General features: G+C 44.6%; 1 protein-coding gene across 7 annotated transcripts in view; it reads right to left on the bottom strand.

Moving 5' to 3' along the window:
- Positions 1–27,730, bottom strand: part of LMF1 (lipase maturation factor 1) — a 170,264-nt gene that overhangs the window by 17,201 nt on the left and 125,333 nt on the right. For 6 of the 7 annotated variants that reach the window (XR_005557480.1, XM_039349758.1, XM_039349759.1 and 3 more), the window contains 5 exons: positions 22,284–22,467; positions 19,724–19,877; positions 14,236–14,419; positions 8,637–8,749; positions 35–204 (listed from right to left, as the gene is read on the bottom strand). Coding sequence is in view for 6 of the 7 variants with exons in the window: in XM_039349758.1 (XP_039205692.1) it covers positions 35–204; positions 8,637–8,749; positions 14,236–14,419; positions 19,724–19,877; positions 22,284–22,467 (805 nt within the window). In the remaining variant the exon portion in view is untranslated. Of the gene's footprint in view, positions 1–12; positions 205–8,636; positions 8,750–14,235; positions 14,420–19,723; positions 19,878–22,283; positions 22,468–27,730 lie in introns of all 7 variants that reach the window. The other variant, XM_039349763.1, reaches the window with a different exon arrangement.

Below are 27,730 nucleotides of genomic sequence, written 5' to 3'. Positions count from 1 at the left end.
GTAATTCTGGACCTCCAATGGGGGTCTGCTCAACTCTGCTTTGGCTCAGGCCAGTTTCGAGCTTTGAAAAACTTCTTCAGTCCTGGAAGGTTGATGGGCGGGAAGTAGGGTCCAAGCCTCTTACGGATCCACCATTTCTGCTGCTGGGCGTGCTGCCCACCTGGCCGGCTGAACTTGTATCTGAAATGTTCTCCCCGGACCCACCTGCAAGGAAGTAAAAACACTGCAATGAGGACCAAGCGACTTGCGTTCCTCGTGCCTTTCTGCTGTGTCTTTCTGTGGTATCTTCTTCTCTTAGTTCTCTTTCTTCTAATTCAGTGTTTCTCAACCTTGACCATTTGAAGTCAGGTGGACTTCAACTCCCAGAATTCCAAAGCCAGCGTTGCTGGCTGTGGAATTCTGGGAGTTGAAGTCCACCTGCCTTAAAATGGTCAAGGTTGAGAAACACTGTTCTAATTCATCTTCACTACCTAGATATGAGCCGAGGTGGCGCAGCAGTTCGAGTGCAGGACTGCAGGCCACTTTAGCTGACTGTGTTCAGCAGGTCAGCGGTTCAAATCTCACCGGCTCAAGGTTGACTCAGCCTTCCATCCTTCCGGGGTAGGTAAAATGAGGACCCAGATTGTTGGGGGCAATGTAAATAGATATATATATACATTGCTTCCTGGTGTACACCGCTTAGAGAGTGCTTGCGCTTAAAGCGGTATATAAGTCTCATAAATAAATAAATAAATAATAAATAAAACTCTTCGGCTTTATTTATCGTATCCAGCCTGTAACTTCTTTCTTGTCGGGTCACCAGGATCCCTTCCGGCATCAGCCACCTAACGTTAATATTTTGCCCTTATTAGTTTCGATGCGATGTGTTGATAAGGTCTTCTAAGATCTCTTACCCTCCCGGGGACCTGCTGAAGAACTATTCGTTGTTTTTCTTTATATTCTACTGGGTCATCTCTAGTTCTATGCAAAATCTCATCTCTGACTGACTTCTTAACAAATCTGATATGCACTTCCTTAGACAAGTTATTTCTTCTTGCATAACTGGTGTGTATTCTATATATTTCATCTCTATTTTCTGGAGCAATTGGTCCCCAAATAGGGCACGGCGCGTCTGGGTCTCTTCTGTTGCAGGATCACGCCTTGGAGAAACAATTCTGCCCCATAGATGGTGGGGGTCAACTCGAGATAATACAGGTAGTCCTTGACTTACGAGTTTGTTCAGTCACTGCTCAAAGCTACAACAGCACTAGAAGCAGCGACTTGTGACTATTTTTCACATTTACGACCGTTGCAGCATCCCCTGAACAGGTGATCAAATTCAGACGCCTGGCTACCGACTCCTATTTATGAGAGTTGCAGTGTCCCCTGGGGTCCTGTGTTCCCCTTTTACGACCTCCTAACCAGCAAAGTCCACGGGGAAGCCAGATTCACTTAACAACCTGGTGACTCACTTAAGAGCTGCAGGGATTCAACTTAACAACTGTGGCAAGAGAAGTCGTAAAATGGGGCAAAACTGACTTCACAGCAGAAATTTCGGGCCCAATTATGGTCGTTGAGGACTGCCTGCGTTGTGCCTTTTTTTGGGGGGGACTTCTGTGGACATCCCTGGAGTAAAGGTCGAGGTGGGGAAGAGGGAAGGCAGGAATTGGGGCAGCCCCTGTCTCCATGGAGGAAGGCTGAAAAGAAGGAAAGAGATCGCTCCCCACGGACGCTGCTTTTGCAGCGTCTTGAATATCCTTTCCGTCATGGAAGAGCAGGTTCACTTTCTCCCTGCCAAAACCGTCTTCCTCCCCCCCCCCCGGACTTTCCCGTGCTTCCTCCTCCAGGCTGGGACAGCTGCGCTGTGGAAGATGCCACCAGCCATCAGCCCACAATGACATCTTCCAAACGTCTCTAAGCTGTTATGGCTGGAGGCTAAACCTTCCAGACAGGTGAAAACGGCTGTGGAGGAGGCAGCTGTCTCTCTCTCTGGAACAGATGGGATGTTTTTGGAGGGAAAACACAAACACACACACACACGCACACACACACACATGATGGGAATGGGAGACAAGCAGGGTGGGTAAAATGTTTGCCTATGCAAAGGCTGGGGCTTTTTTCTTCTTCTTCTCCTTTTCTTGTTCCATGAAAGAAGAGTGGGAGAGGGATTGTGCCTAGAAAACTCCTGACGTTGACAAGAAGGGTCAAGCTGCACAGGGCGATCTGTAGTTGGCGACGCACAACACGCTAAACCCTAAATGAGGCAGTGTCTCTTTTTCCATGCAGTAGAATCGGTCTTTGACTCTTGCAACTGCCCGGACAAGTTCCTGCAAGGTTCTCGGCAAGATTTCAGAAGGGTTCGGTCGCTATCTCCTTCCTAGGGCTCCGAGAAAGCGGCTGGCCCAAGATCACCTAGCTGGGTGTGTGCTTAAGATGGAACTAGAATTCCCGGTGTTTCTAGCCTGAGGCCTGAACCACTAGGCCAGTGGTTCTCAACCTTTTTAATGCCGTGACCCCCAACCGGTCGTAAGTCGAGGACTACTCAATCGGTCATAAGTCGAGGACTACTCAAGTAGTGCAGCACCGTTTGCAGAATGGGACTTTTGGCGGGCTCAGCAGGGCAGAGACAGCCTGGACAATTCCTATTGGCTTTTGAAAGCCAACAGAGTTAGACTCTATTCAAGAGAGTCTTTCAAAAGCCAATAGAATAAAAGGGAGTAGCACAGCTAAGGAAAAGGGGGAAAAAATGGCGGACTGCGTTGTTTGGCAACCCCCGTGAAATGGCCGTCTGACCCCAAATGGGGTCCCGACCCACAGGTTGAGAACCACTGCACTAGGCCAAACAGGCACTCTAAGGGGTCCGTGGACTAGTACCGGGCCGTGGCATGCCAGCAACCAGTCCGCACAAACAAGCAAAGCCCCATCCGCGGCATGCAGGCAGCACACAAAACCACGCACCCTCCGGTCCACGGAAAACCTCTCTTCATGGAACCGGTCCCTGGTGCCCAAAAGGTTAGGGACCTCTGCTCTAAATGAGAGTGGCAAAGCTCAGGGACTGCCTGAAGCCCAATAATCCATATCCTGATGTAACATAGTGGCTTTCACACATGCTAAGAAAATGATGGCCTCCTGTAACTCTGAGCATATTGTGTGAACTCATTTTTAGACCATTCCAGATCTTGGAGCAAAGACGATCTCAACATTCAAAATAATCACACATCATATTAAGCCCCAATCTGCTCTGGATCTGATTTGCTGATTGAGCCAAATGATTAAAAAAAAAATCATTGTTATATGTTTCCCTTCCGTTTTAATCGGTTCTTGCCTTGTAGTTTTAACTGCAAGGAATCTGCGAACCCATTACACGCCATATAGAGCTACAACTGCGGAAGCTCAAACCATAAACTATGGTTTGAAGCAGTGTCCAAGTCCCTTAAAAGTGTGCACGGATCATTCACTGACTTTTCTGCAAGGTCAAATCAAAACTAGCAACCACAACCCAGCCGAGCGTAGCGTGTCTCTAACCTACCCATGTGCTTGTTACCACCAGTTGTCTGGACGCAGTCGCAATGACGCAAATGACATCATAGGCCTCCTTTGCGTGATAACATCAAGATGCATACTATGTCACTTGCCCTTTCCTGGTAGATCAGTGGTTCTCAACTTGTGGGTCGGGACCCCATTTGGGGTCGAACGACCATTTCACGGGGGTCGCCAAACAACGCAGTCCGCCATTTTCCCCCCCTTTTCCTTATCTGTGCTACTCCCTTTTATTCTATTGGCTTTTGAAAGCTAATAGAATAGACTCTCTTGAATAGAGTCTAATTCTATTGGCTTTCAAAAGCCAATAGGAATTGTCCAGGCTGTCTCTGCCCTGCTGAGCCCGCCAAAAGTCCCATTCTGCAAACGGTGCTGCACCAGTTGAGTAATCCTCGACTTACGACCGGTTGGGGGTCGCGGCATTAAAAAGGTTGAGAACCACTGGTCTAGAGAAAGGAGTTTTTGCCAGGTGAATTGGAGACATTTGACATTTCACTCATCAAATATTGCTGGTTTCCTAATACTTTGTGCCATTCTGTCCATTCAAATCACAAATGTATAATTCTCTTGTGGTTTTATATGAGTGTGTGAGTGAGGAGCCGGAATTCCTGATTTAAAAACAATAAATAATTTGGAGTCTTCAAATACCGGTGGGAGGGCGGGACGATGTCATTGATGCTGTGATAGCAGAGATTTAAACAGAGGGAGGATTTGGCCCTTTTAGGTAGCCTTGGGGAACATTAAAGAATGAAATAATTTAACATCTTGGATCTGTAAAAGATAAATGCCTCCAAACACAGGGATAGAATCAAGATCACGTGAAGAGTTAATGCCACTCTACAATGCCTTGGTAAGCCCACACTTAGAATCCTGCATCCAGTTTTGGTCACCACAATGTAAAAAAGATGCTGAGACTCTAGAAAGAGTGCAGAGAAGAGCAACAAAGATGATTAGGGGACTGTAGACTAAAACATATAAGGAACGGTTGCTGGAATTGGGAATGTCTAGTTTAACAAAGAGAAGGACGAGGGGGGACATGATAGCAGTGTTCCAATATCTCAGGGGTTGCCACAAAGAAGAGGGAGTCAAGCTATTCTCCAAAGCGCCTGAAGCAGCGGTTCTCAACCTGTGGGTCGGGACCCCATTTGGGGTAGAACGACCATTTCACGGGGGTCGCCACACAACGCAGTCCGCCATTTTTTCCCCCTTTTCCTTAGCTGTGCTACTCCCTTTTATTCTATTGGCTTTTGAAAGCCAAGAGAATAGACTCTCTTGAATAGAGTCTAATTCTATTGGCTTTCAAAAGCCAATAGGAATTGTCCAGGCTGTCTCTGCCCTGCTGAGCCCGCCAAAAGTCCCATTCTGCAAACGGTGCTGCACCAGTTGAGTAGTCCTCGACTTACGACCGGTTGAGTAGTCCTCGACTTACGACCGGTTGGGGGTCGCGGCATTAAAAAGGTTGAGAACCATTGTGGTAGATGCTTCAACCCTGCCTAATTAGCTGAACACCAAGAGCCATGTGCTCTTCAGTTGACCTGGAGCAGCAGGAGGCTACAAGGGGCCACTTTCCATGCACAGGCCTTGAAGAGTTCCTTTGCAGAAAATGGGGCGGGAAGACTTGTGGACCAGGGATTTCTCTTATTCTAGGTCCATCTTCCCAGACTGTCTCTGGAACTCAGGCAGCATTCAGGCTTTCTCCATCCTTTGGTCTCTCTCTAAGTAGAAATACTGGAGTCACTGTGGGCCTTTCTTGCAGGCAGAGTTACTGAGATTGTCAGAATCCAATTATATTTCATCTCTAGTTATCAACTATAGAAAACCCCATTTCTGCCTCCTCTGGATTCTGTCATACGATGAAGGGAAGGGGGTGAACAAAAGGGCTTTATGGCCCTCACTTCCTTCGGTACACTTCAAAGCAACTGGATGTGTGTATCACCAAAAGGACTAACCATAACAATGGGGCTATTACCTTTCATGTACTCCTCTCTGAAGTCTCCCTCCAGCTGGCAGAAAGGAAAAGGGGGTGGGAGTGTAATGCCTGAGACTGTCGCTGGAAGAAGGGGGTGATTGGGTGGGGCTACTGGGGAACCCCTTAAAACCGCGAATGGGAGAGCTTGGACCCCAAGTCCTGTCTAGAACGCCTGCAACCATTTTCTCTTAATAAAGGATGCCTGTTGGAAGAACTATTCCAAGAGTTCTGTCTTCTTAAGATGCAAAGTGGGGTGGGTCCTTACATTAGACAAGACTTGGGGTCCAAGCTCTCCCATCAAGCTTCACCATCTTAACCACATCACAACAAAATGGACATGGAAGACATCCAGAGAAACGGCTTTCTTAGACCAGGGGTCCCTAATCCCCCGGGGCTGTGGCCCGTTCAGAACCGGACCATGTGCACAGTTCTACTTGTGCGTGCAGCAGGTAGGCAAGAATGCAGCTCCACGTATGCAAGCAGCACGCGCACGTGCCCTCTGCTTGCACAAATGGAGCTACTTGCACCCTCTCCCCCACCTCCCCATCGGTGTGCAAAGTTGGAAGGGTTGGAGACCGCTGCCTTAGACAACTCCTCCACACCTGGGAACAGACACTGCTGTGTGGCAACCTGGATTTTTTTTTTTAAATTGAAATTTAATTGTCCTTTCACCCTTGAACAAAACTTTCTGCCAATCATGTAGCTACATCACATTATTAATTCCTCCTGTAGCCCAAACCAGGAGTCTTTTGAGATTTATGAGGTCTAAGTTGCTTTATGAACTTTGAGCCAGGCCCAATATTTTGTGCCCGGATGTTTTGCAAACGTCCCTTTGCCCAAGTCAAGTTTCACAGTCAGTTAGTTTACTCCCACCATGACCTCATGTTTTAACCTTTTTTCATTTTACAGAAGAGAGCCAGTCATCTGCTTTTGATTTTCTGTTTTACTGCACTTGCACGGCAGCAGCAACCCACACCACAATCTAATTTCATTTTTAAGTGTCCAAAGCATCCCAGTCAACTTTGTTTTCCAACACTTTAATTCTTCTTGAGATTAACTATCAGACAACCCACATGAGTGAGCTAAGCTTTACGAACACCAGGCCCAGATGGAAAAGCGTGGTGAACAAACTCAGGCCCACAAATGTGTTCCCTCCTTTGGAAGACTTCATTTGATGTGTGTGCATGTGTGTATGTGAGGGCAAGAGGAAAAAAAAAAAGGTGAAAGGCAAGGTTTATACCCCAATTCAGCCGTGTCCCATGGATATGCTTTACAAAGCCTTAGTATGACCACACTTGGAATATTGCATCCAGTTCTGGTCGCCACAATACAAAAAAGATGTTGAGACTTTGGAAAGAGTGCAGAGAACAGAAACAAAGGTATTTAGAATAGAATAGAGCTGGAAGGGACCTTGGAGGTCTTCTAGTCCAACCCCCTGCTCAAGTGACAAGTGACTGTCTAACCTCTTCTTAATAATCTCCAGTGATGGAGCGCCCACGATTTCTGGTGGCAAGCTGTTCCACTGGTTAATTGTTCTCACTGTCAGGAAGTTTCTCCTTAATTCCAGGTTACTTCTCTCTTTGATCACTTTCCAACCATTGTTCCTTGTCCTGCTCTCTGGTGTTTTGGTGAATAACGTGACCCCCTCTTCTTCAAGTCCCATAGCCATTCTTTGTATGTTTTAGTCTCCAGGCCTTTGATCGTCTTAGATACTCTTCTATGAATTTTTTCCAAACTCTCAACTTTTTTTTTGTGATATGGTGGCCAAAATTGTCTGCAGTATTCCAGGTGTGGTCTTACTAGGGTTTTATATTTAGGAGGCTGGAGGCTAAAACATACGAAGAACATTTGCAGGAATTGGCTATGTCTAGTCTAGAGAAAAAAAAAGCTAGGGGAGACGTGATAGCAGAGTTCCAATATTTGAGGGGCTCCTACAACAACAAGGGGGTGTCAAAATATTTTCCAAAGCACCAAAAGATAAGATAATAAACAATGGATGGAAACTGACCAAGGAGAGAAGCAACCTAGAACTAAGGAGGAATTTCCTAACAGTGAGGACAACTGACCAGTGGAACAGCTTACCTCCAGAAGCTATGGGTGCTCCATCACTGGAGGCTTTCAAAAACAGATTGGTGAACCATTTCTCTGAAATGCTACAAGGTGGACTAGAAGACTTCCAAGGTCGCTTCCAAATCTGTTAGTCTATGTTCTATGACAAGGATCTTCAAACCTGGCCCTTTTATGACTTGTGGACTTCAACTCCCAGAAGTCCTCAGCCAGTGTGCCTCAGAATTCCTGAGCCAGCCATGCTGAGGGGAAAGGGAGAGGTTTCCAAGCTCAACCATGCTGGCTCAGGAATCCTGGGAGTTGAAGTCCATGAGTCATGAAGGGGCCAGTTCCCCCACGCTGGCTCAGGAATTCTGGGAGTTGAAGTCCACCAGTCATAAAAGAGCCAAGGTTGCCTACCCCTGGTCTAGAATAAACGAAATACTTTGACTCTTTGCTGGAAAAGTGAACAACATGAAGGGACATTTCGTTTGGTGAACATGTTAAAAAAAAAAAAACCAACCCAAAATTTTGGATACAAACAATTCTGAAGATTTTAAAGGTTAAAGTACAGCTGAAACCATAGCTTTTTTCTTTTGGGATCAATGGAAAGGCAACTAGAAACAAGTCATGGATCTTCCTTTTTCTATGTGACAACCGCAGTGATGTTACTATACGCTCAAAGGTTTGACAAGACCCAAAACGGAGGAATAGTTGGTGAGGATGGTGGAATTTGCGGAGACAGCTGAATTGACTTTTTTTGATGGGAGAAAAAACAACGTCTACATTTACGGCTGACTGGAAACCCCTTGTAGGCTTTTTGCAGAAAATGGGGAAAAAATGCACTTAGGCTTTGTGGTTTCGTGATTAGAAAAAAATATATATATAATAGAAAAGAGTGAGCTTTTTTTGTAGAGAGAATTTTGCAAATCTATTTATATTTGCTTCAAAGGAAAGTGGAAACTTCTCTTTCCATTTCTTTTTATTCTTGCTTGCTTGCTTTTTCCTTGCCTCTTTTCTTCCTTCCCGTCTTTTACTCTTTATTAATAAACTTAGTCAACATTTATTTTTTATAAAAAAACGCCCCTTGAACTGGACTTACTTGGGGGGTGCCCTGCCTTCAAATGGGTTGAAGGCCAGAAGAGACGATGTTTCCTTCTCGTTGGCCAGGAGTTTCCCGGATAAGTGAATGATCCACTCGTTCTGCTCGTAGGTCTTGCGCAGAAAGACAGCCAGGGGTGGGGTGGGGGGGAGAGAAAACACACATTTTGAGAAGCGATGAAAATGAAGCGGATTTTAAGCCAGATGTGTGAACTGCAAGCCTCTGAATAATACAAGATAAAGCAATATATTAATATATGCAGAAAACAAGATAAGATGAGATGAGATGAGATAACCTTTATTGTCATTTCTTTACTGTGGGCACAACGGCACACATCAAATGAAATTTAGTTGCCCGCTCTCAAAGTGAAACACATACATGACACACACCTAAACATACTATGAACAACATATGTATAAACAACCCCCATATTTCATGTGTTTATTAGAGTTGGGAGCTCTAAACTGATTACAGGTAGGTCCTCGGCTTATGACAACATTGAAGCCCAAAATTTCGGTTGCTAAGTAAGACAATTATGTGAATTTTGCCCCATTTTACCATCTTTCTTGCCACGGTCGTTAAGAAAATCGCTGCAGTCGCTAAGTTGGTAACACGGTTGTTAAGTGAAACTGGCTTCCCCATTGACTTTGCCAGTCAGAAGGTCGCAAAAGGGGATCACGTGACACACACACACACACCCCGGGACGCTGCGACCGTCATAAACATGAACCAGTTGCCAAGTGTCGGGATTTTGATCACGTGACCCTGGGGACACTGCAAAGGTTGTAACTGTGAAAAATGGCCATTGGTTGCTTTTTTCGGTGCTGTTGTAACTTGGAGTGGTCACTAAATGAACTGTTAAGTCGAGGACTACCTGTAGACAGTTTAGAACACATGTGTCAGCTAGAACAAGCTTCTACTGGGACTCTTCAGAAGGATGAACATGTCAACATTGGGAAACAATATGGCTTTATATCAGTTCTACACTAAAGCAAAACAGAGCTATGGTTTGGCAAATAGAGCATTGCCATAGTTGTGTGGCAAGGACCAAGTCCTCACAATGACTCATAATTTGGAGCAACAACAGTGATGTCGACCACAGCCCTTGTAGCTTTTTCAGGTTCCTGTGAAGCCAAGGGTAACCCAAGTGAGCAATTAAACCAAGATAGCCACTTCTGTATCCAATCTCCTAGAACAGGGATAGGCCACCTTGGCTCTTTTATGACTCGTGGACTTCAACTCCCAGAATTCTTGAGCCATCCACGCTGAGGGGAAAGGGAGAGGTTTCCAAGCTGAGCCATGCTGGCTCAGGAATTCTGGGCGTTGGAAGTCCACCAGTCATAAAAGAGCCAAGGTTGCCTACCCCTGGCTTGGGCCTGTATTTCTCAACCTTGGCCACTCGGAGATGGATGGACTTCAATTCCCAGAATTCCTGAACCAGCCATGCTGAGGGGAAGGGGAGAGGTTTCCAAGCTGAGCCATGCTGGCTCAGGAATTCTGGACGTTGAAGTCCACGAGTCATAAAAGAGCCAAGATTGCCTACCCCTGTCCTAGAACAAAGACGAAAGTTTGACCGTGTGGGTCAAACCCAAGCCCAACCTTTTGAGTGGCATCTGGACATCTTTCCTAACACCATGTAGAATACGTTTCAAGTGTTGTTTTCACCACTGTCTTCTGCCGATGGATTTTCTTAGAAGCAAAGAGCTTGTAAATACTTACCCAACTGGATTAAAGAGAACTTGCTTTCAGATTTTATTTCCAAGGAGAAGAGAAACTGACCTGGGGGTGGACCTACAAGCCCTCCACGGTCCCTTCCAACTCTATTCTGATTGATTGATCGATTGATTGAAATTCTGAGAAATTCTCACACAGGCAGAATGCGGTTGTCGCTTGCCCTGAGTGACGAAATGGCAAAGTGGTTGTATATCTGGTCTTCCACTTGGGCGCAGGTCTCTCTTCAGCCATCTGTAACCACCCTACTTTCCCCCTGCTTTCTTGAAATCCTGGGGGAAATTATTAAGGGGCTTTTCAGTGCTAAAATTGAGAAATGGTTGGAAGATATTTGCTTCCCTCCGAGAAATGTGAAGACATTTTTTTCTATCCAATTTCTCTGCCCACAAGTTTGGTGAGGATTTTGAAAGGTCTTTTATGGCCAGTTCTTGCTACTTAAAACATCCATCATAATGAGTAATTCAACTTTCCCCGCGTTCTCTCAAATAAACACTCTGAGGTCAGTACTATTCCTTGTTGAAGTGCCACTGCTGGGGGGGGGGGAATCCTTGTGAGCAACTACTGGAATGGAAACTCCCAGACAGTGCTGGAAGAAAACAGAACACAAGGACACTGAGAGGATATCAACACGGTTCTCATCCGAAGAGACTCCCAAAAACCCTTCAACTCCTGACAGGGAACATCAAAGAACAGCACCTCATCTGACAACACAGAACATAAAATAACAGAGTTGGAAGGGACCGTGGAGGTCTTCTAGTCCAGCCCCCTGCTCAGGCAGGAGACCCTATACCATTTCAGACAAGTGGCTGTCCAGTCTCTTCTTAAAAACCTCCAGTGATGGAGCAGCCACAACTTTTGAAGGCAAGTCCTTCCACTGGTTAATTGTCCACTGGTTAACTGTTGCTAATATCAGGGTGGAATCCTGGTTCCTTTCCCACGTTAGTGGCCTGAGTTGAGACTGAGGGCCCAAGCCCGACAAGAAAGTTTGGAGGACCCTTTTTCCAATGCTCCCCCCCCCTCCAGGGTTCTGGAGGGAAGTAAAGAGTGGTTTATAGAAAGAAAGAAGAAGTAAGGAAGTCCTTCAGAGTCCAACTGCTCAGATTATTTCGAACCCTCTAACTCATCAGTGAGAACAATTAATCACAATGGTTTCCTTCTGGAAGTTGTGGATGCTCTTATCACTGGAGATCTTTAAGAAGATACTGGACAGCCACTTTTATGAAATGGTATATGGCAGGGGTGTCAAACTCAATTTCACTGAGGGCCACATCAGCATTGCGGTTGCCCTTGGGGGGGCGGGTGGGTGTGGCCAGAGTGGGTGCGGCCTACTGGGTGGGCATGGATGGAGTGGGTATGACCTACTGGGTGGGCATGGCCAGCTCTACATTGTTCGCGTCAAGGGTGCCTGTGGGGGCCTGGGCAGGAGTGGGACAGATCTGGGGGTCTCTGGCAGAAGGGGGTGGGACCAGGGCAAGCGCCAAGGCATGGTCCATTTCTTCATTCCTCACAAAGGGGGACACCTCCCCAGCATGCACCCAGGGGGAAGGACCAACGCACCAGGGGCTGGTCCTTTGCTGTTTCCAGACGGCCTTGTGGAGCTAAGACTGAATGTGTTTCAGCATAGATGGCCACCACAAAATTGTACATTGGCTCCTGGCTGGCCTGGGCCAGGGCCACGGCAACGGGGGCCGTTCCCTCACTGTTTCCAGGATGGCTTTGCGGGCCACATGAAACCACTTCGCGGGCCTTGTGTTTGACATGTCTGGTATATGGTCTCTTATTTGAGCAGGGGGTTGGACTAGAAGACCTCCAAGGTCCCTTCCAACTCTATTTTCTGTATTCCTTCAAAATAGCTCTGCTCTGGGTACTCTTGCCCAACTGCCCTTCCCATGGAGGTGCCTTTTCTTTGCAGTTCTCATCCAGGATCAGCTCCATTTTCAAACACAGCCTCTCTTTTGCTGACTTCTCCCCCTTCTTCCCATGAAGTGCAGTTCTGTCCACTTTTGGGAGCATTTGCTGATAGATTCCTAAGTCCCTTTCACATCACTTCTTCCCAACCTTCAGCTAAGTTGGAAAGGATAAAAAAGCAAGGGGTTATTATATCTGGCTAATCATATATTAGAAATGTTTTCTTGCTAAGTAATGGCGTGTTACAATTAAAAGCACTTCTGGTATAGCAATTAAGCAATGGCATTTTTTCCCCCTAATCCTTTTTGGAAGTGGGTGATCCAGATGGATCCACAAGTGTATACAACTTTTGATGTGCCAATATTCAAAAAGTCCTCATTCAACCACGACAGGCTTTAGGCCTCCTTTCTCTGCTTCCAGTGGAAATCTGGGCATTTGTCCCAAAAGAGGAAGTTTTTCTAGAATCCGCCAGAAGAAGGGACTCTCGCATATCAAGCAGTGAAGAGTTCCAAAAAAACCCACCAATCTGTTGTGAGACAGGCAGAGGAGGGATGGAAATGGCTTCTCCCATACTTCTTAATTGCTCTTCAGGAACCAGTCAAGAGTTGGATGGGCTCACCAATTCATCGGCTACCCCCCACAGACCTGGCACCATGCCACCGAATGGAACCTAGAAGCCATTTGGCGTTTTAAATTATGTTTTAATTCCCCCCCCCCATTTATTTATTGGTTCTATCGTGTCATAAACCCACTTCAATTGTCCCACCTGCATTGGAAAGATGACCATTAGATTAATAATAATAAGCAGAATGAAAAGACCCTTAAGCTTAAATATTATGAATATATTTCCCTTTTCCATTTCAGGCACTTGAACCACAGATTCCAGTGAAGAAGACTCTGTGTGGCTTTTAGTGGAGTCATCCCAGACAGAAGAAAACGTAGTCCTTAATTCCCTGGAGGAACTACCAAAGGTTATTAGGAATGCCCTTGCTCCAGACCCTGGATTGTTTAGAGGTTCAAAAAGATGTTTCAGGGATCAGTGACTTTCACAGCCACCCACTGTAGGGCATTATGACATTACTTGCACCATGACATTATGGCAAACGCGATATTGTCATGGCTTCTATGAAAGCTTTGTAGCAGTGACATTTTTACTGTAGACTTGTTTTCCTGGAAATACTTGCAAAAAACCCCTCCCTTGTTACAGTCAGATGGACATTCTTTTTAAAACTATGGTCACCTCAGAAGATAATTGCAAACCCGCCCCTTGACCCAGAGTGCTGGAAATTTAAAAAGCTTGCTCCGTTTCAATATTCGGGGAGGAACTTTGCAAAAGCTAAAACTAGAATATCAGAAATGAAGCAGAGCGAAGGCATTTTTAGTAGTTAGAGAAACTGTTACTTTCTCTACTTAGATCAGGGGTAGGCAACCTTGGCTCTTTTATGACCCGTGGACTTCAACTCCCAGAATTCCTGAGCCAGCATGGCTCAGCTTGGAAACCTCTCCCTTCCCCTCTGCATGGCTGGCTCGGGAATTCTGGGAGTTGAAGTCCACGAGTCATAAAAGAGCCAAGGTTGCCTACCCCTGACTTAGAGAAACACAACAGACAGACAAACAGTAGTTGGAGAAACATGAGAAATGATCAAAAAAATTAGGAAAAATTCTAACTGTGCTCATAATTCTACTATGCTAGCCAGGCCAGTACATGTGTGGCCGAAGGACCTAAACTCTTCACAATCTTTCTCTGCAGTCATAAGGTTTTACCCTGGCAGTTCTCAGGATCTGTGATGGATAGCAGCGTTTGGATGGGCACCTTAAACTCAACTCTCTTTGGGGCAGCTTGGCTAGGTGAACCTCAACTCTTGTCACGATCCTGGGAAACAAGGCTGGTCTAACTGAAGTGCCAGATACTCTGTTGGGTCAACTGTTTTAGAATCGCCCCGCTAAGCTGGATACTCACCTGGAAGGCAGCAAACCACATGAGCCAATCCAGACGATAATGGTAGGGGCTGATCAGGCAGGGCCGCCTCCGCAGATTCCCTGGTTTACACTTGAATTCATACTCTTCCCAAACTGCAGCAGGATCATTGGGGTCTGAGCTGGAAGTCCCTTGGATTACAATCTCGGTTCTCTCTTTGGTTATGCTGCAAGAGAGAAGAAGGTGGTGACATGATAGCAGTCTTCCAGTATCTGAGGGGCTGCCACAAAAAAGAGAGGGTCAAATTATTCTCCAAGGCACCAGAGGGCAGGAGAAGAAACAATGGATGGAAACTGACCAAAGAGAGAAGCAACCTGGAATTAAGGAGAAACTTCCTAACAGTGAGGAACAGCTTGCCTGTTGTGGGCGCTCCATCACCGGAGATGGAGGCTGGACAGTCACTTATCTAAGATAGTATAGGCCAGGGGTAGGCAACCTTGGCTCTTTTATGACTCGTGGACTTCAACTCCCAGAATTCCTGAGCCAGAATTCCATTCCATTCCAAGATTCCATTCTATTCTATTCTATTCTATTCTATTCTATTCTATTCTATTCTATTCTATTCTACTCTACTCTACTCTACTCTACTCTAGAATAGAATAGAATAAGGAATAGAATAATAGAGTTCGAAGGGACCTTGGAGGTCTTCTAGTCCAGCCCCTTGCTCAGGCAGGAAACTCTAAACCATTTCAGACAGGTGGTTGCCCAGTCTCTTCTTAAAAACTTCCAGTGTTGGAGCATTCAAACTTCTGGAGGCAACTCGTTCCACTGGTTAATTGTTCTGACTGTCAGGAAGTTTCTCCTTAGTTCTAGGTTGCTTCTAGTCTTCTAGTCCAACCCCTTGCTTGAGCAGGAGACCCTGTACCATTTTAGACAAATGGTTGTTCAGTCTCTTCTTAAAAGCCTCCAGTGAGGGAGCACCAACAACTTCTGAAGGCAAGCTGTTCCACTGGTTAGTTGTTCTCACCGTTAGGAATTTTTTCCTTAGTTCTAGGTTGCTTCTCTCCTTGTTTAGTTTCCAACCATTGTTTCTCTTCTTGCCTATTAGTGCTTTGAAAATAGTTTGACCTGCTCAGTCTTTGTATCTCTGTAGACAATAAAGGGTTGTCCATGACGAAGGAATGTTTCGCACCCTTCCTTTACAGAGAGCCAAAAAGCCTTTTTGCGTGTGTGTGTGTATAGAGGGAAAAAGATGGAAAGGGTGTCAGAGGAAAACTACAAACTTCGATGAAGGATGTGAAGGAGTGCAGCCTCTTCCCCCCATCATAACACCAGAACTTGGGGTCTTCTATTAAAATTTGATAGTGAACGTGAGGCAGAGGTACTTAAAAATGCCACAAGAGGCACGTTGGTGACAGCCACCATAAATATGTAAGAATGGTCAGGCTCATTAGCCACTTGATAGCATGTAGCAAAACAGAACTTGCAAGTTAAAAGCCATATAATTCAAGATGCTTGGGCACATTACATGGGTAGCCAATTTCTATTCAGCCAGATAGCTCAGTTAGTGCAATGTTGGCTTGGGGCAATCCTAGTCACAAATCATTTGGAAGGCTTGATGGTCATTTGAGCTGGACGTTGGTCTTGATCTCAACAATCCATTAAAGGTTCTTCCTTGGAGCCAAATCTTTCACCTGAAGAACACCTCCCTGGAATGGCCAGGTTTTTTCCTCTGCTGTGTAAATCTGCTTCAAGGGCGTCAGATATAAGCTCCACCCCAGGGATCCCCTAATTTATTCACTCTCTCCAGGAAAGCTCCGTGTGACGCAGAATGCAAATCTGGAGCATAATATAAAAAGTATGTTCATCGTTCAAAAGGCATCGAACTTTACATTATCACAGTTTCCTTATGAACTGCAATTCTCTGTCGGAACAGAAATCTTGCCTGGCGTGATGGGGGAGAGAGCAGAAACAAGCACACAAACAGGCTTCTGTTGCTGTAGAGCTACCTATGCAATCAAGAGGTGTGGAAAAGCTGCAGTGGCCATCTCCCTGTGTCAACAACTGCACAGGAAACCAGCTTCTGCATGGCTGGGACTGGGGGAGGGAGCAGAAACTTGGGCATGGACGATGGTGGCATGTGTTAAAACAACAATTCAGAACTAAGGAGAAACTTCCTGACAGTGAGAACAATTAATCAGTGGAACAACCTGCCTCCAGAAGCGGTGAATGCTCCAACACTGGAAGTTTTTAAGGAGAGACTGGACAGCCATTTGTCCAAAATGGTATAGGGTTTCCTACCTGAGCAGGGGGTTGGACTTGATGACCTCCAAGGTCCCTTCCAACTTATTATGGATCATCGCACAGTCAGCCAGATGTTCAGACTGGATTTGGCATTTTGTCTACCTATCGAGTCCTTACCCAGGACCTGGGATAGGCAGATGTGTATGTTTGATGGTATTACAGGTATCGTCGCAGGATGGAAGCAGTTCCTAGTAAGGCCGCCTTTTGCAATTGACTAATGGCAAATTTGTCAATGCCAATGGTGTTCAAGTGGTGCTCTCCATGGTCCCTTCCAACTTATATTATTATTATTATTATTATTATTATTATTATTATTATTATTATTATTATTATTGTTTATGGATCATCGCACAGTCAGCCAGATGTTCAGACTGGATTTGGCATTTTGTCTCCCTATCGAGTCCTTACCCAGGACCTGGGATAGGCAGATGTGGATGTTTGATGGTATTACAGGTATCGTCGCAGGATGGAAGCAGTTCCTAATAAGGCCGCCTTTTGCCATTGACTAATAGCGAATTTGTCAATGCCAATGGTGTTCAAGTGGTGCTCCAGTTGTTTTGGATTGCACCCAAGGAGCCTATTACTATTGGTACTACCCTTGCTTGCTTTTGCCACAGTCTTTCTATTTCTATTTGTAGGTCTTTGTATTTTGTTATCTTCTCCAGTTCTTTCTCTTCTATTCTGCTGTCTCCAGGCACTGCCACGTCCACTATCCAGACTTTTTTGTCTTTCTTATCGACAATTGTTAAGTCTGGGGTGTTATGTTGCAGGTGCTTGTCTGTTTGAATTCTGAAGTCCCAGAGCAGTTTAATTTTATCATTTTCTATGACTTTCTCTATTTTATGATCCCACCAGTTTTTGCTTACAGCAAATGATATTTTTTGCAGATCTTCCAATGCACCATTGTTGCTACTTTGTCATGCCGCTGCTTGTAATCAGTCTGTGCAATCTTCTTGCAACAGCTTACCAAGTGGTCCACTGTTTCTTCAGCTTCTTTGCAGAGGCGGCACTTACTGTCTGTTGCTGTCTTCTCAATTTTGACTTTGTATGCATTTGTCCTTAAGGCTTGGTCTTGTGCAGCCAGAATTAGTCCCTCGGTCTCTTTCTTCAATTTTCCTGCTCTTAGCCATTGCCAGGTTTTATTATTATCTGCTTTCCCAGCTATTTTTTTCATGTATTGGCCATGTAGTGCTTTGTCTTCCCATGCCTCTATTCTGTTCTTCATTTGGTCTTTCTTGTAGGCCAGTTTGGTCTCTCCAGTAGTTAGTAAGCCTTCCTGATATACTAATTTCAGTGCATCTTCATCATTGTTCTTCAGATATTCTTCCAAAGCCATTTTTTCTTCTTCAACCATCTGATGTACTTGTAGCATTCCACGCCCACCTATTTGCCTTGGTAGATAAAGTCTATCAATGTCACTGCGTGGATGAAGGGCATGATTCATTGTCATTATTTTTCTGGTCTGCCTATCCATTGCTTTTAGTTCTGCTTGAGTCCAGTCCACTATTCCAGCTGTGTACCTAATGACTGGGATTGCCCAGGTGTTGATTGCCTTTATGGTATTTCCTCCATTGAGTTTGGACTTTAAGATCTTCTTCACTCTCTTGATGTATTCACCTCTAATCTTTTTCTTGACTTCAGTGTGCTTGATGTTGTCAGCTTGAAGGATACCCAAGTATTTGTAGTACTCTTCCTCATCCAGACTCTTAATGTTATTTTCGTGGGGCATCTTGATTCCTTCAGTTTTCATTATTTTTCCTTGTTTGATAGTAAGTGTGGCACATTTGTCCAAGCCAAACTCCATTACAATATCTTGGCTATATATACGGACAGTGTTGAGCAGCGATTCTATTTCAGATGATGTTTTTCCATACAGCTTCAGATCATCCATGTAAAGGAGGTGGGATAGTCTAGCAGATGTTTTTGATGTTTGATAACCATGTCCTGAGTTATTCAGTATTGTTGACAGAGGAAATAGTGCAATATTATTATTATTATTATTATTATTATTATTATTATTATATCGTATTTTTCTTTTGTTCTTTTCAGCTTCAAGGAGAGACAAAAAGCAGTTCAGGACAATGTACATTTAGTCTTTTCTGCTGCTGCTGGCAGCCTCAATTTCTTTACCGTTCCTGGACTCTAGCTTGCTGCACACTGATGAGTTTTTTGCAACCAAAGTTCACTTGTGTGCATTACTTGGTGCCACAAGGCCTTGAACCCTCTCCTTTGCTTTGCTTTGAAGCAAAAGCTGAGGACCACCCGTCCATCTTTTGAAAGACGGATGATGACTCTGCAGAAACAACTCCACACAGAAAGGGAGTTGTTCCACATTGCACTTCCTGGAATGCTCTTGTGACTACACAAAGTCTTCTTCCACTGCACTTCCTGGAATGCTCTTGTGACCAGACAACGGTTCTTCTACCTCACTTCTATCCATGGGGTTTTCACGGCAAAGATACTGGAGTGTGTTGCCATTTCCTTTTCCAGTGGATCACGTTTTGTCAGAACTCTCTGCTATGACCTGTCCGTCTTGGGTGGCCCTGCATGGCGTAACTCATAGCTTCATTGAGTTACATAAGCCCCTTCGCCACGACAAGGCAGTACTATGGTGCTGGAGAAGACTCCTGCGAGTCCCCTGGATTGCAAGGCGATCAAACTGGTCAGTCCTGGAGGAGATCAACCCTGACTGCTCTTTAGAAGGCCAGATCCTGAAGTTGAAACTCAAGTACTTTGGCCACCTAATGAGAAGGAAGGACTCCCTGGAGAAGAGCCTAATGCTGGGAAAGGTTGAGGGCAAGAGAAGAAGGGGACGACAGAGAAGGAGGTGGCTGCATGGAGTCACTGAAGCAGGAGGCATGAGCTTAAATGGACTCCAGAAGATGGCAGAGGACAGGAAGGCCTGGAGGAACGTTGTCCATGGGTCACGAAGGGTCGGACATGACTTCGCAACTAACAACAACAACATTGCACTTCTGGAATGCTCTTGTGGCTACACAGTCTTCTTCCACTGTACTTCCTGGAATGCTCTTGTGACCAAACAAGGGTCTATTGCACTTCCTGGAATGCTCTTGTGACCAGACACGTTCTCCTGCCCTGGAAAGATTCTTGAGTGTTTTTAAATGGATTTCTGGTGCTGCTTTTTCCTCTTACAAAGTAAAGTGGCAGGGCTGAAAGAGACAACAAGAAGTCATGTCAGATGCTCTTCAGATATTGAGGCTCTTACCTTCCAAATGCTCCGTATGTGTTGACGATCCTGAGGGGGTTGTAGGAAGTATTCATGATCTGCCGGGAACTAATCAGATTGAGAACCACTGGAATGCTGAGGAAGATGATCAGTGCCCCTACGGATACATTCACAGCTTTGCGGATGTAGCTCCCTGCGAAAAAGACAAGGTGCCATTTTCTTAGGCTGGTTCTTTACTGGACAGATGTTAAGGATGGAGGATGCGATGTGGCAATGCTGTAGCTCAAGTGACCCATAGTCACCCATGAACTTCCAAAGCCAGCGAATCTTTGAACCAGTTCTAGCATTGATATAATGGCTTAAAATATCTTGCAGCCTTTGGTTGCTGGCTGGGGATGATGAGACTTGTACTCCAGTAGTACATACCCATCACTCAGTTGGGAAAAACAAACTTTTATTTAATACAATAAATTATTTCCCAACGCCAACTGGGGATTTCTGGCAAACTACAGAAAAGTCTGTGTTCTAGCTGATTGTTAGTGGAGAAAAAGTCCAAAATTCACATAAACAGCAATATTTATTATTGTGCTCCAAAGCTAAAGCTTAGTGTCCTCATCTAATTAACTTTATTCACCTGTCTCCAGGTACTGCAATGTCCACTATCAAAGCTTTTCGGTATTTTTCAATTAATGATTACCTTAATAAATATATGGTTCCAATAAGGATTCAGGATTATGAATATTATTTTTTTCCTTATGAACATCATGCTCCCCTTTGCCATTCCTGTGTGACAAGTCTAGATGCAAGACAAAATATGTGGCCAGACAGATCAAGAGGCAGTCTGGTCTAGCTGCTGAAGATGCTGGCCTAGACATGGAGAGACCCAGATGCTGGTCCTCCGTCAGCCATGGAAGCTCCCTTATGAATGAGACACATTGGAAAAGGGGGATGGTCTCAGATCATGTGATCCTGGCCATCTTGCTTGTTTGTAGCCCCTGCTATTGGGTCTCAAGGCACCCCATTTCCCTCCCAGCTTTACTGAAACACGCTCTCTTCCATTAAACAAGCAGACTTGAAATATTCACAAGCATAATGAAGAGTCACATCAATGAGTATTTCAGTTCAGAAACTCACCGTGAATGGTTATTTATAATCTGCATTCACACATGTTAAATGTGAGTAATATTAACCTTGGCTAGTTCCTGTGTGTGTCACTGCACTGTGGGGACTCCATCTCTTTGGTTACTTTAGAAACTCCACGACTAGGTTGAGCAGAGGCTGTGTATATGAGTGCAGCCAATGCAAATGAAATAAACCTGGCTAGAAATAAACTAAAAGATTGTTTCTCGTCTCTTCTTTCTCCCTCTACATAAAAATATAGCCTTCTTCTTTACAGGGAACTTAAGTTTTTTAATCTATTTTCAGTCAGTTCCAGGTCGGAGACTTACAGCACGTCACCTCTCTCTCTCCCTCCCTCTCTCTCTCTCTCTCTTTAAAATAAAAATTAAAGGGTTAATCGATTGAGAAGAAAAGTCACTTCTGAGATGAGACTGATTGGTGGTGCCTTCATGGAGACAGCTATCATGGATAGGTTCTTTCTGAGTTCAGCCTCACAGGAAGTGCTGAGGGTCTCCTATCCAGTCCTGCTTAACTGATCAATTAAAGGCTGTCAAATATTAAAACAGGTGGAACTTCACAAACATCACATTGCCCTCTGTTTGGAGTGGATTAACTTGCAGAGGAAGCTCTTGGGACTATCTGTATGAATTTCCCTGACAAAAAGATGCCGAGAAGAACTCATGTGTTGCTTTGACCCCATATTTTACTTTTTACAATCTCTTTTGCCTTGCAGCCCCCAACTAGGGGCGTTAAGCAGGCTCAAGTCGCAACTGCGAAACATTACAAATCCAAATTTCTTTTTCTGACAAAGAAAAAGAAATTTGTATATATATATATATATATATTTGTTTTCTGAGGTTTTCGCGGGTATTTGTATGTAGGTCTTTGGTTGTTCGGGTTTTCTCCCGCGTAAAATTGGAAGTGTCTTGGCGACGTTTCGACGAAGTCCCATTCGTCATCTTCAGGCTGCTGTTTTCAGCTTCGTGCTTTGAGCAGCAATGTGTGGAACCACCCAATCAGTTCATACCCCCACTGGCAGTTAAAAGGAAAAAACAGCTAAGACCACACATTGCTGCTCAAAGCACGAAGCTGAAAACACCAGCCTGAAGATGACGAATGGGACTTCGTCGAAACGTCGCCAAGACACTTCCAATTTTACGCGGGAGAAAACCCGAACAAATAAAGACCTACATATATATATATATATATATATATATATATATATATAATATATATATATATATATGTAGGTCTTTGGTTGTTCGGGTTTTCTCCCGCGTAAAATTGGAAGTGTCTTGGCGACGTTTCGACGAAGCACGAAGCTGAAAACACCAGCCTGAAGATGACGAATGGGACTTCGTCGAAACGTCGCCAAGACACTTTCAATTTTACGCGGGAGAAAACCCGAATAACCAAAGACCTATATATAAACACCCGCGAAAACCTCAGAAAACATATATATATATACATGCACACATACCGTATTGCAAAGGGCTGACTTTCCCTGCTGCCTGTTCAGCTTGTATCTTCAAGACGTAGGCCTTCAGAGATCCTTTGCCGGAACCAAACCAGATCCCCAAGGAGGCATCATCAAAACATGCTATGCTAGGCACGATGGTTAGCCAGTTGAGGAAGCTTAGATTCCCACTTATGATCAGCAGCACCTAAGAGGAAGGATGGGGAAGTACCGGTTCAGATGTCAACCGTCCCACTCGGTCATCGAGCAAAGAAAGACTCCTGGCCATTTTGCCAAGAGCCTTTACTTCACTGAAGCTTAAGTGGCTACGGAAGTAGCGTAAGCTGAATCTGAAGTTTTCATGTGCAAACAATACAAAGTACGTTGAGAAAGAAGCACCGCGCAGCTCTTCAATGCAGCAACTGGGTGGTCGGCTGCCCCCACTCTGGGGTAACAAGGCCCCTCCCCTTCTAACTGGAAGTCAGAAAGACAAGACTCTTATTTTATCAGCTGTCCAAAAAAAAAAAAAAAAAAAAGTGAAAATGGAAAGGCTAAAAAAGTAATTACAGATCTAATTTGACCGTGGGTGGACTTAGGGACCTGGGGAGCACCGGTTGTTTGGTCTTTGAAGCAGCTACTGAAGGAGCAGAAGACTGCTGGGCAAATGTCTATGGAGATTCTCAGCCATCCAGGTCATGATGGTCTCAAGGGGGTTTTTCAAAAAGAACTGGACGTTCTTTGTTTTTCCTTGAAGATGCTTCGCTTCTCATCCAAGAAGCTTCTTCAGTTCTGAAGTCTTCGTGGAAAAAGAAAGCAAACTGTCACGCTAGCGCTGTGATCATAATTCAGGCGCTGGGCAACTGGCTAGGGTTGACCACTGTTGGCGGCGTCCTGCTTGTTAGGGATTTTTTGCCATTTTTGGGGAGCCCAAAGCGCCCATTGGAAAAGCTGGATTCACTTCACAACCCACCTGATTAGCTCAACAACGGCAACTGCTTGCTTTATGACCATCATAAAAATTGTTGTAAAACTGAGTTCTGTCACATGGTGGTTCGCTTAACGACCACCCCAGCTTACAACCAGAATTCTGGTTCCATTTGGTTTTGTAAGTTGAAAATGAACTTAAGCTACGTTTGATAAGCTATATTTTCTGTGTTAAGTACTTATAGGGAAATGGATTAAATCTCCATGGAAGGCATCATGGAAAACCTTTCCATGGTTTGTCTGTGAAAATTCTCAGTTTGCTTGAAAATATTTTAAAACCATTTTTATATACAAAAGCTAAAAAAATGGACTCAAATACATACATTGATACTGTGAATTTTAAAGACTAACATTCAGCTGAAGCCAGGACTTTTCTTATTAGGATTGATGACTACAAGTGGTCCTTGTCTACAATTGAGCCCAATGTTTCTGTTGCTAAGTGAGACAAGTGACTTTTGTCCCATTATACGACCTTTCTTGCCACAGTCATTAATAACATGGTTGTTAAGTCAATCTGGCTTCCCCATTGACTCTGCTTGTTAGAGAGTCACAAACAATCACATCCTCCCAGACCTGTCATAAACTGTCATAAATAATGACTAGTGGCCAAGCATCTGAATTCTGATCACGTGACCATGGGGATGAGGCAATGGTCGTAAGTGTGAAAAACGGTCATAAGTCGCTTTGAACCGCCACTAAACAAATGGTTGTAAGTCAAGGGCTACCTGTACAGAGAGCCAGAAAAAAAATCATGGAAGTTTATTTCAATATATAATTACTACAGGGAGATTATTATATGCACACAGATGGAAAGACTCAACACTGGCCTCCAAGATGGAGGGTGAAATTTGTAAATCTTGTTGACACAGATAAATAAACTTCTTTGATTAGAGAAAAAACGATATTTGCCTTTATCGGTGACTGGAAACCCCTTATGGACTTTTTTGTGTAAAAATGAAAAAAAAATGAACTTGTGATTTATGTTTCTGATGATTAGATAGGATAGATTACAGAGGAAAGAATCATGAGGTAAATTTAGAGAAAGAGGTTAAAATATAATTGTACTTATAGCTGCTACGTATTTTTTTTTCTTTCTAATCTTTTTTTCTTTTCTATTTTCCTGTCTTTAGAAAGAACCTTTTCACGCACAAAGCCCTGAGGTTTGGCAGGAATTTTTCCAATCCAAATGCTTTTCAGTCAGCAGACAACCAACACAGGAGGGACTAACCGTTTCTGCTGTGTGGCATCCATTTGAAAACCACTGGAATTGCAAGAAAGGCTCAACGTTCAGAAAACCTACAGCTGGAAGGAACCCGTGGGACCACCAGTGAAAGAGAGTCCACCAGCTCCACTGACTGTGGTTTCCAGATTTAAATGATTCTTACTGCTAACAATCATTTCCCTACCATTCAACCCCAATATTTCTTCCTATAATTGGACCATCGTTTCACCTTCTGCACTCAGAGATGATACAAGACCGGATCAGGACTTTGTCCAAGGGAACATTTCACGTACCGTGTATGCCGGCGTACAAGGCGACCCGGCGTATAAGACGACCCCCGTCTTTATCGTTGGGCCGCATTCCTAGAACGTCGTCTTATACGCCGGAAACTACCAGTATTTCCGGTGTATAAGACGACTCGGCGTATAAGACGACCCCTGTCTTTGGTGCCGATTTCAGCGCTTGCGGAAGTCGCTTTATACGCCGGCATTTACGGTATTTAAAAATGATCTATCTCCTCTCGGTTTTCTCTTCTCAAAGTTCATTCTGAGTTCCCACAATTCAGCTAAAGGTAAAAGTTTTCCCTTTCCAGTTGTGTCCAATTCTAGGGAGTGGTGCTCCTCTTTGTTTCTTGGTCAAGCCAGCCAGCGTTGTCCGAAGATAATTTCCGTGGTCGTGTGGCCCACATGGCTATATGCCAAAGCGCATGGAATGCTGTTGCCTTCCCACCGAAGTGGTACCTATTAATCTACTCGCATTGGCATGCTTGCGAACTGCTAGGTGGGCAGGAGCTGGGGCAAGTAACGGGAGCTCACCGTTGCGCAGAGCTCAGACCTCGAATCCAGAACGTCAGCTTTCCAGCTGACAAGCTCAGGGTCTTCAACTCACACATGTCAAACACAAGGCCCGGGGGCCGGATGTGGCCCGCGAAGTGGTTATATGTGGCCCGCGAAGCGGTTTTATGTGGCCCGCGAAGCCATCCTGGAAACAGTGAGGGAATGGCCCCCATTGCCTTGGCCTAGGCTGGCCGGGAGCCAATGTACAATTTTGTGGTGGCCATCTATGCTGAACACATTCAGTCTTAGCTCCACAAGGCCGTCTGGAACCAGCGAGCAACCAGCCCCTGCCGCGTAGGCTCCGCCACCTGGGTGCATGCTGGGGAGGTGTCACCCTTTGTGAGGAATGAAGAAATGACCATCTCCTGGAAGTGGCCAGCAAATGGCCCTCACCTACTTCACATATCTGGGTTGATGGGCTCCAGGGGAGGGGTTTCGGCAGGCTCTTCCAGTGGACCATGCCTTGGCGCTTGCCCCGGTCCCACCCCCTTCTGCCAGAGACTTCAAATCTGTCCCACTTCTACCCAGATCCCCACAGGCATCCTTGACGCGAACGATGTAGAGCTGGCCATGCCCACCCAGTGGGCCGCGTCCACCCTGGCCACACCTACCCGCCCCCCCGAGGACAACCGCAATGCTGATGTGACCCTCAATGAAATTGAGTTTGACACCCCTGCTTTAACTGATGAGGCCTCATACTCCCCACAATTCAGCTAGATAATATTTAATAGGAATATTCTCGCCCGTCTGCTTGTGGTTCACAGCCATTCAGTATCAGCCGCCATGAACAGCCTGATTGTTTGCATAGTCACTGAAAAATAAGTGGGACATACTCCTAATTTAGTCTGCATAACTCTTTAAATCTAATGTCTATCTGTGGCAATAATCAGCCAATATCTGGGCCAAAGGTTGGGGAAGCAATTTTGCTTGGATGGAACTGAAATGATTAGTTTTTAATCAAAGACAGAACAGATTATGGAAAGTGGGAAGATCTGGAGGTCATCCTAGACCACAACTGGTGCTGTTCCAAGTTCTCTGGTATCACCAGTAACACAACAAAGGCACCATCCAGGCAGTTCTCCACTCCAGAAATGGAGGGTTATTTATAGAGTTACCATCTACATTTCACTCCAAGCATGAGTTGTTGAGAATTTCAGAGGTTCTGCCAAGGAGAAAGCTAGGGGAGAATCTGAGGGAAGTTCAAGGATAAATGGATGAACAAACCGATGATAGATTCACACAATATGCTAAAATGAAAACCCAACTGCTATATTCACGGAACATGGTGTATCCAACCATATAAACCACGTGATGGTTCACATAATAACCGAGTTCACCCAAGATGCTAACATGATGGTTAAGATTCTACAATGCCTTGAACCACGAAGTAGCCAACTCCATTTGGGGGGTGAATCCAATTTAACTGCTGTACTTCCTTGTAAAACTAAAACCTTTTAATCATTCTATGGCTGGGTTTTTAATTATGGGCTTAACTGGGTCAACTTTCTCAAGGCACCCCATATACGTGGTTCATTTTAAACTTGCTCAGATTTTCTGTGCTTAGCGTATGAACCCAGAAATCAAACTTCTTCCATAACTATGTAAAGTAACAAATCCAGTGAAAATGGTCAATTTCTGAGCATTAAGTTTCAATCTTTTTAACCTGCCCATGTGATTTAATATCATTTTTATTTTTTCATCTGCCCCTTATGGTTTGCCATGAACATATGCTAACAATTTTGGGCTTGATCCATGATAAGAAGCTACAGTAAAACCCCAACAGACCACTTGAGGGTCTGCTAAATCCAAATTTACATAATTTGCTTTTGTTGTTGTTTAGGGGGAAAGAAGTCGAAAGCAAAATGTGATCTCCAAAATTTGAAGTCTGCTGAGTAGAAAACTTGAGAATCCAAATTTTACTGCTTTTGTTTTTTTTTAATCCAAGTAATGGTATGTTGGATTAAAAGTCCACAAACCGATATGCTGTATGCACATTTTAAAACTGGGTGTTAATTGTTTTTCCTCCAAACTAAGAGTCTTTATTTTGAGTATGTTGTTCCACTAATGAAAACCAGTTTGGTACAGCAGCTAAGACATCAGGCTAGAAACTGGGAGATTTGAGTTTTAGCCCCATTTTAGGGCTGAAGCCAGCTGGGAGACCATGGGCCAGTCATTCCTTTCAGCCCTAGGGAAGCAGGTAATGGAAAACCACTTCTGAAATCTTTCCAAGGAAGTCAAAACTGACTCACAGAACCACCCACTTTGACAAATAAAAGTTGCATAATTCCAACTGTGAAATTATTCCATGAAACTTTTGCAAAGTGAGTAGGAAAGAAAGTGAAATTGTCAAGCCGCATATATTCTCTTCCCTTCAAAAATGAAAGCTCCCACAACACTTGAACCCTAGAAAAGTTCAGAAAATTTATAAG

This window comes from Crotalus tigris, unplaced genomic scaffold (assembly GCF_016545835.1).
Source record: "Crotalus tigris isolate CLP2741 ecotype Arizona unplaced genomic scaffold, ASM1654583v1 scf7180000018301.7375997, whole genome shotgun sequence".
Lineage (NCBI taxonomy): Eukaryota > Metazoa > Chordata > Lepidosauria > Squamata > Viperidae > Crotalus > Crotalus tigris.
This window is presented reverse-complemented; position numbering and strand designations above follow the sequence as displayed.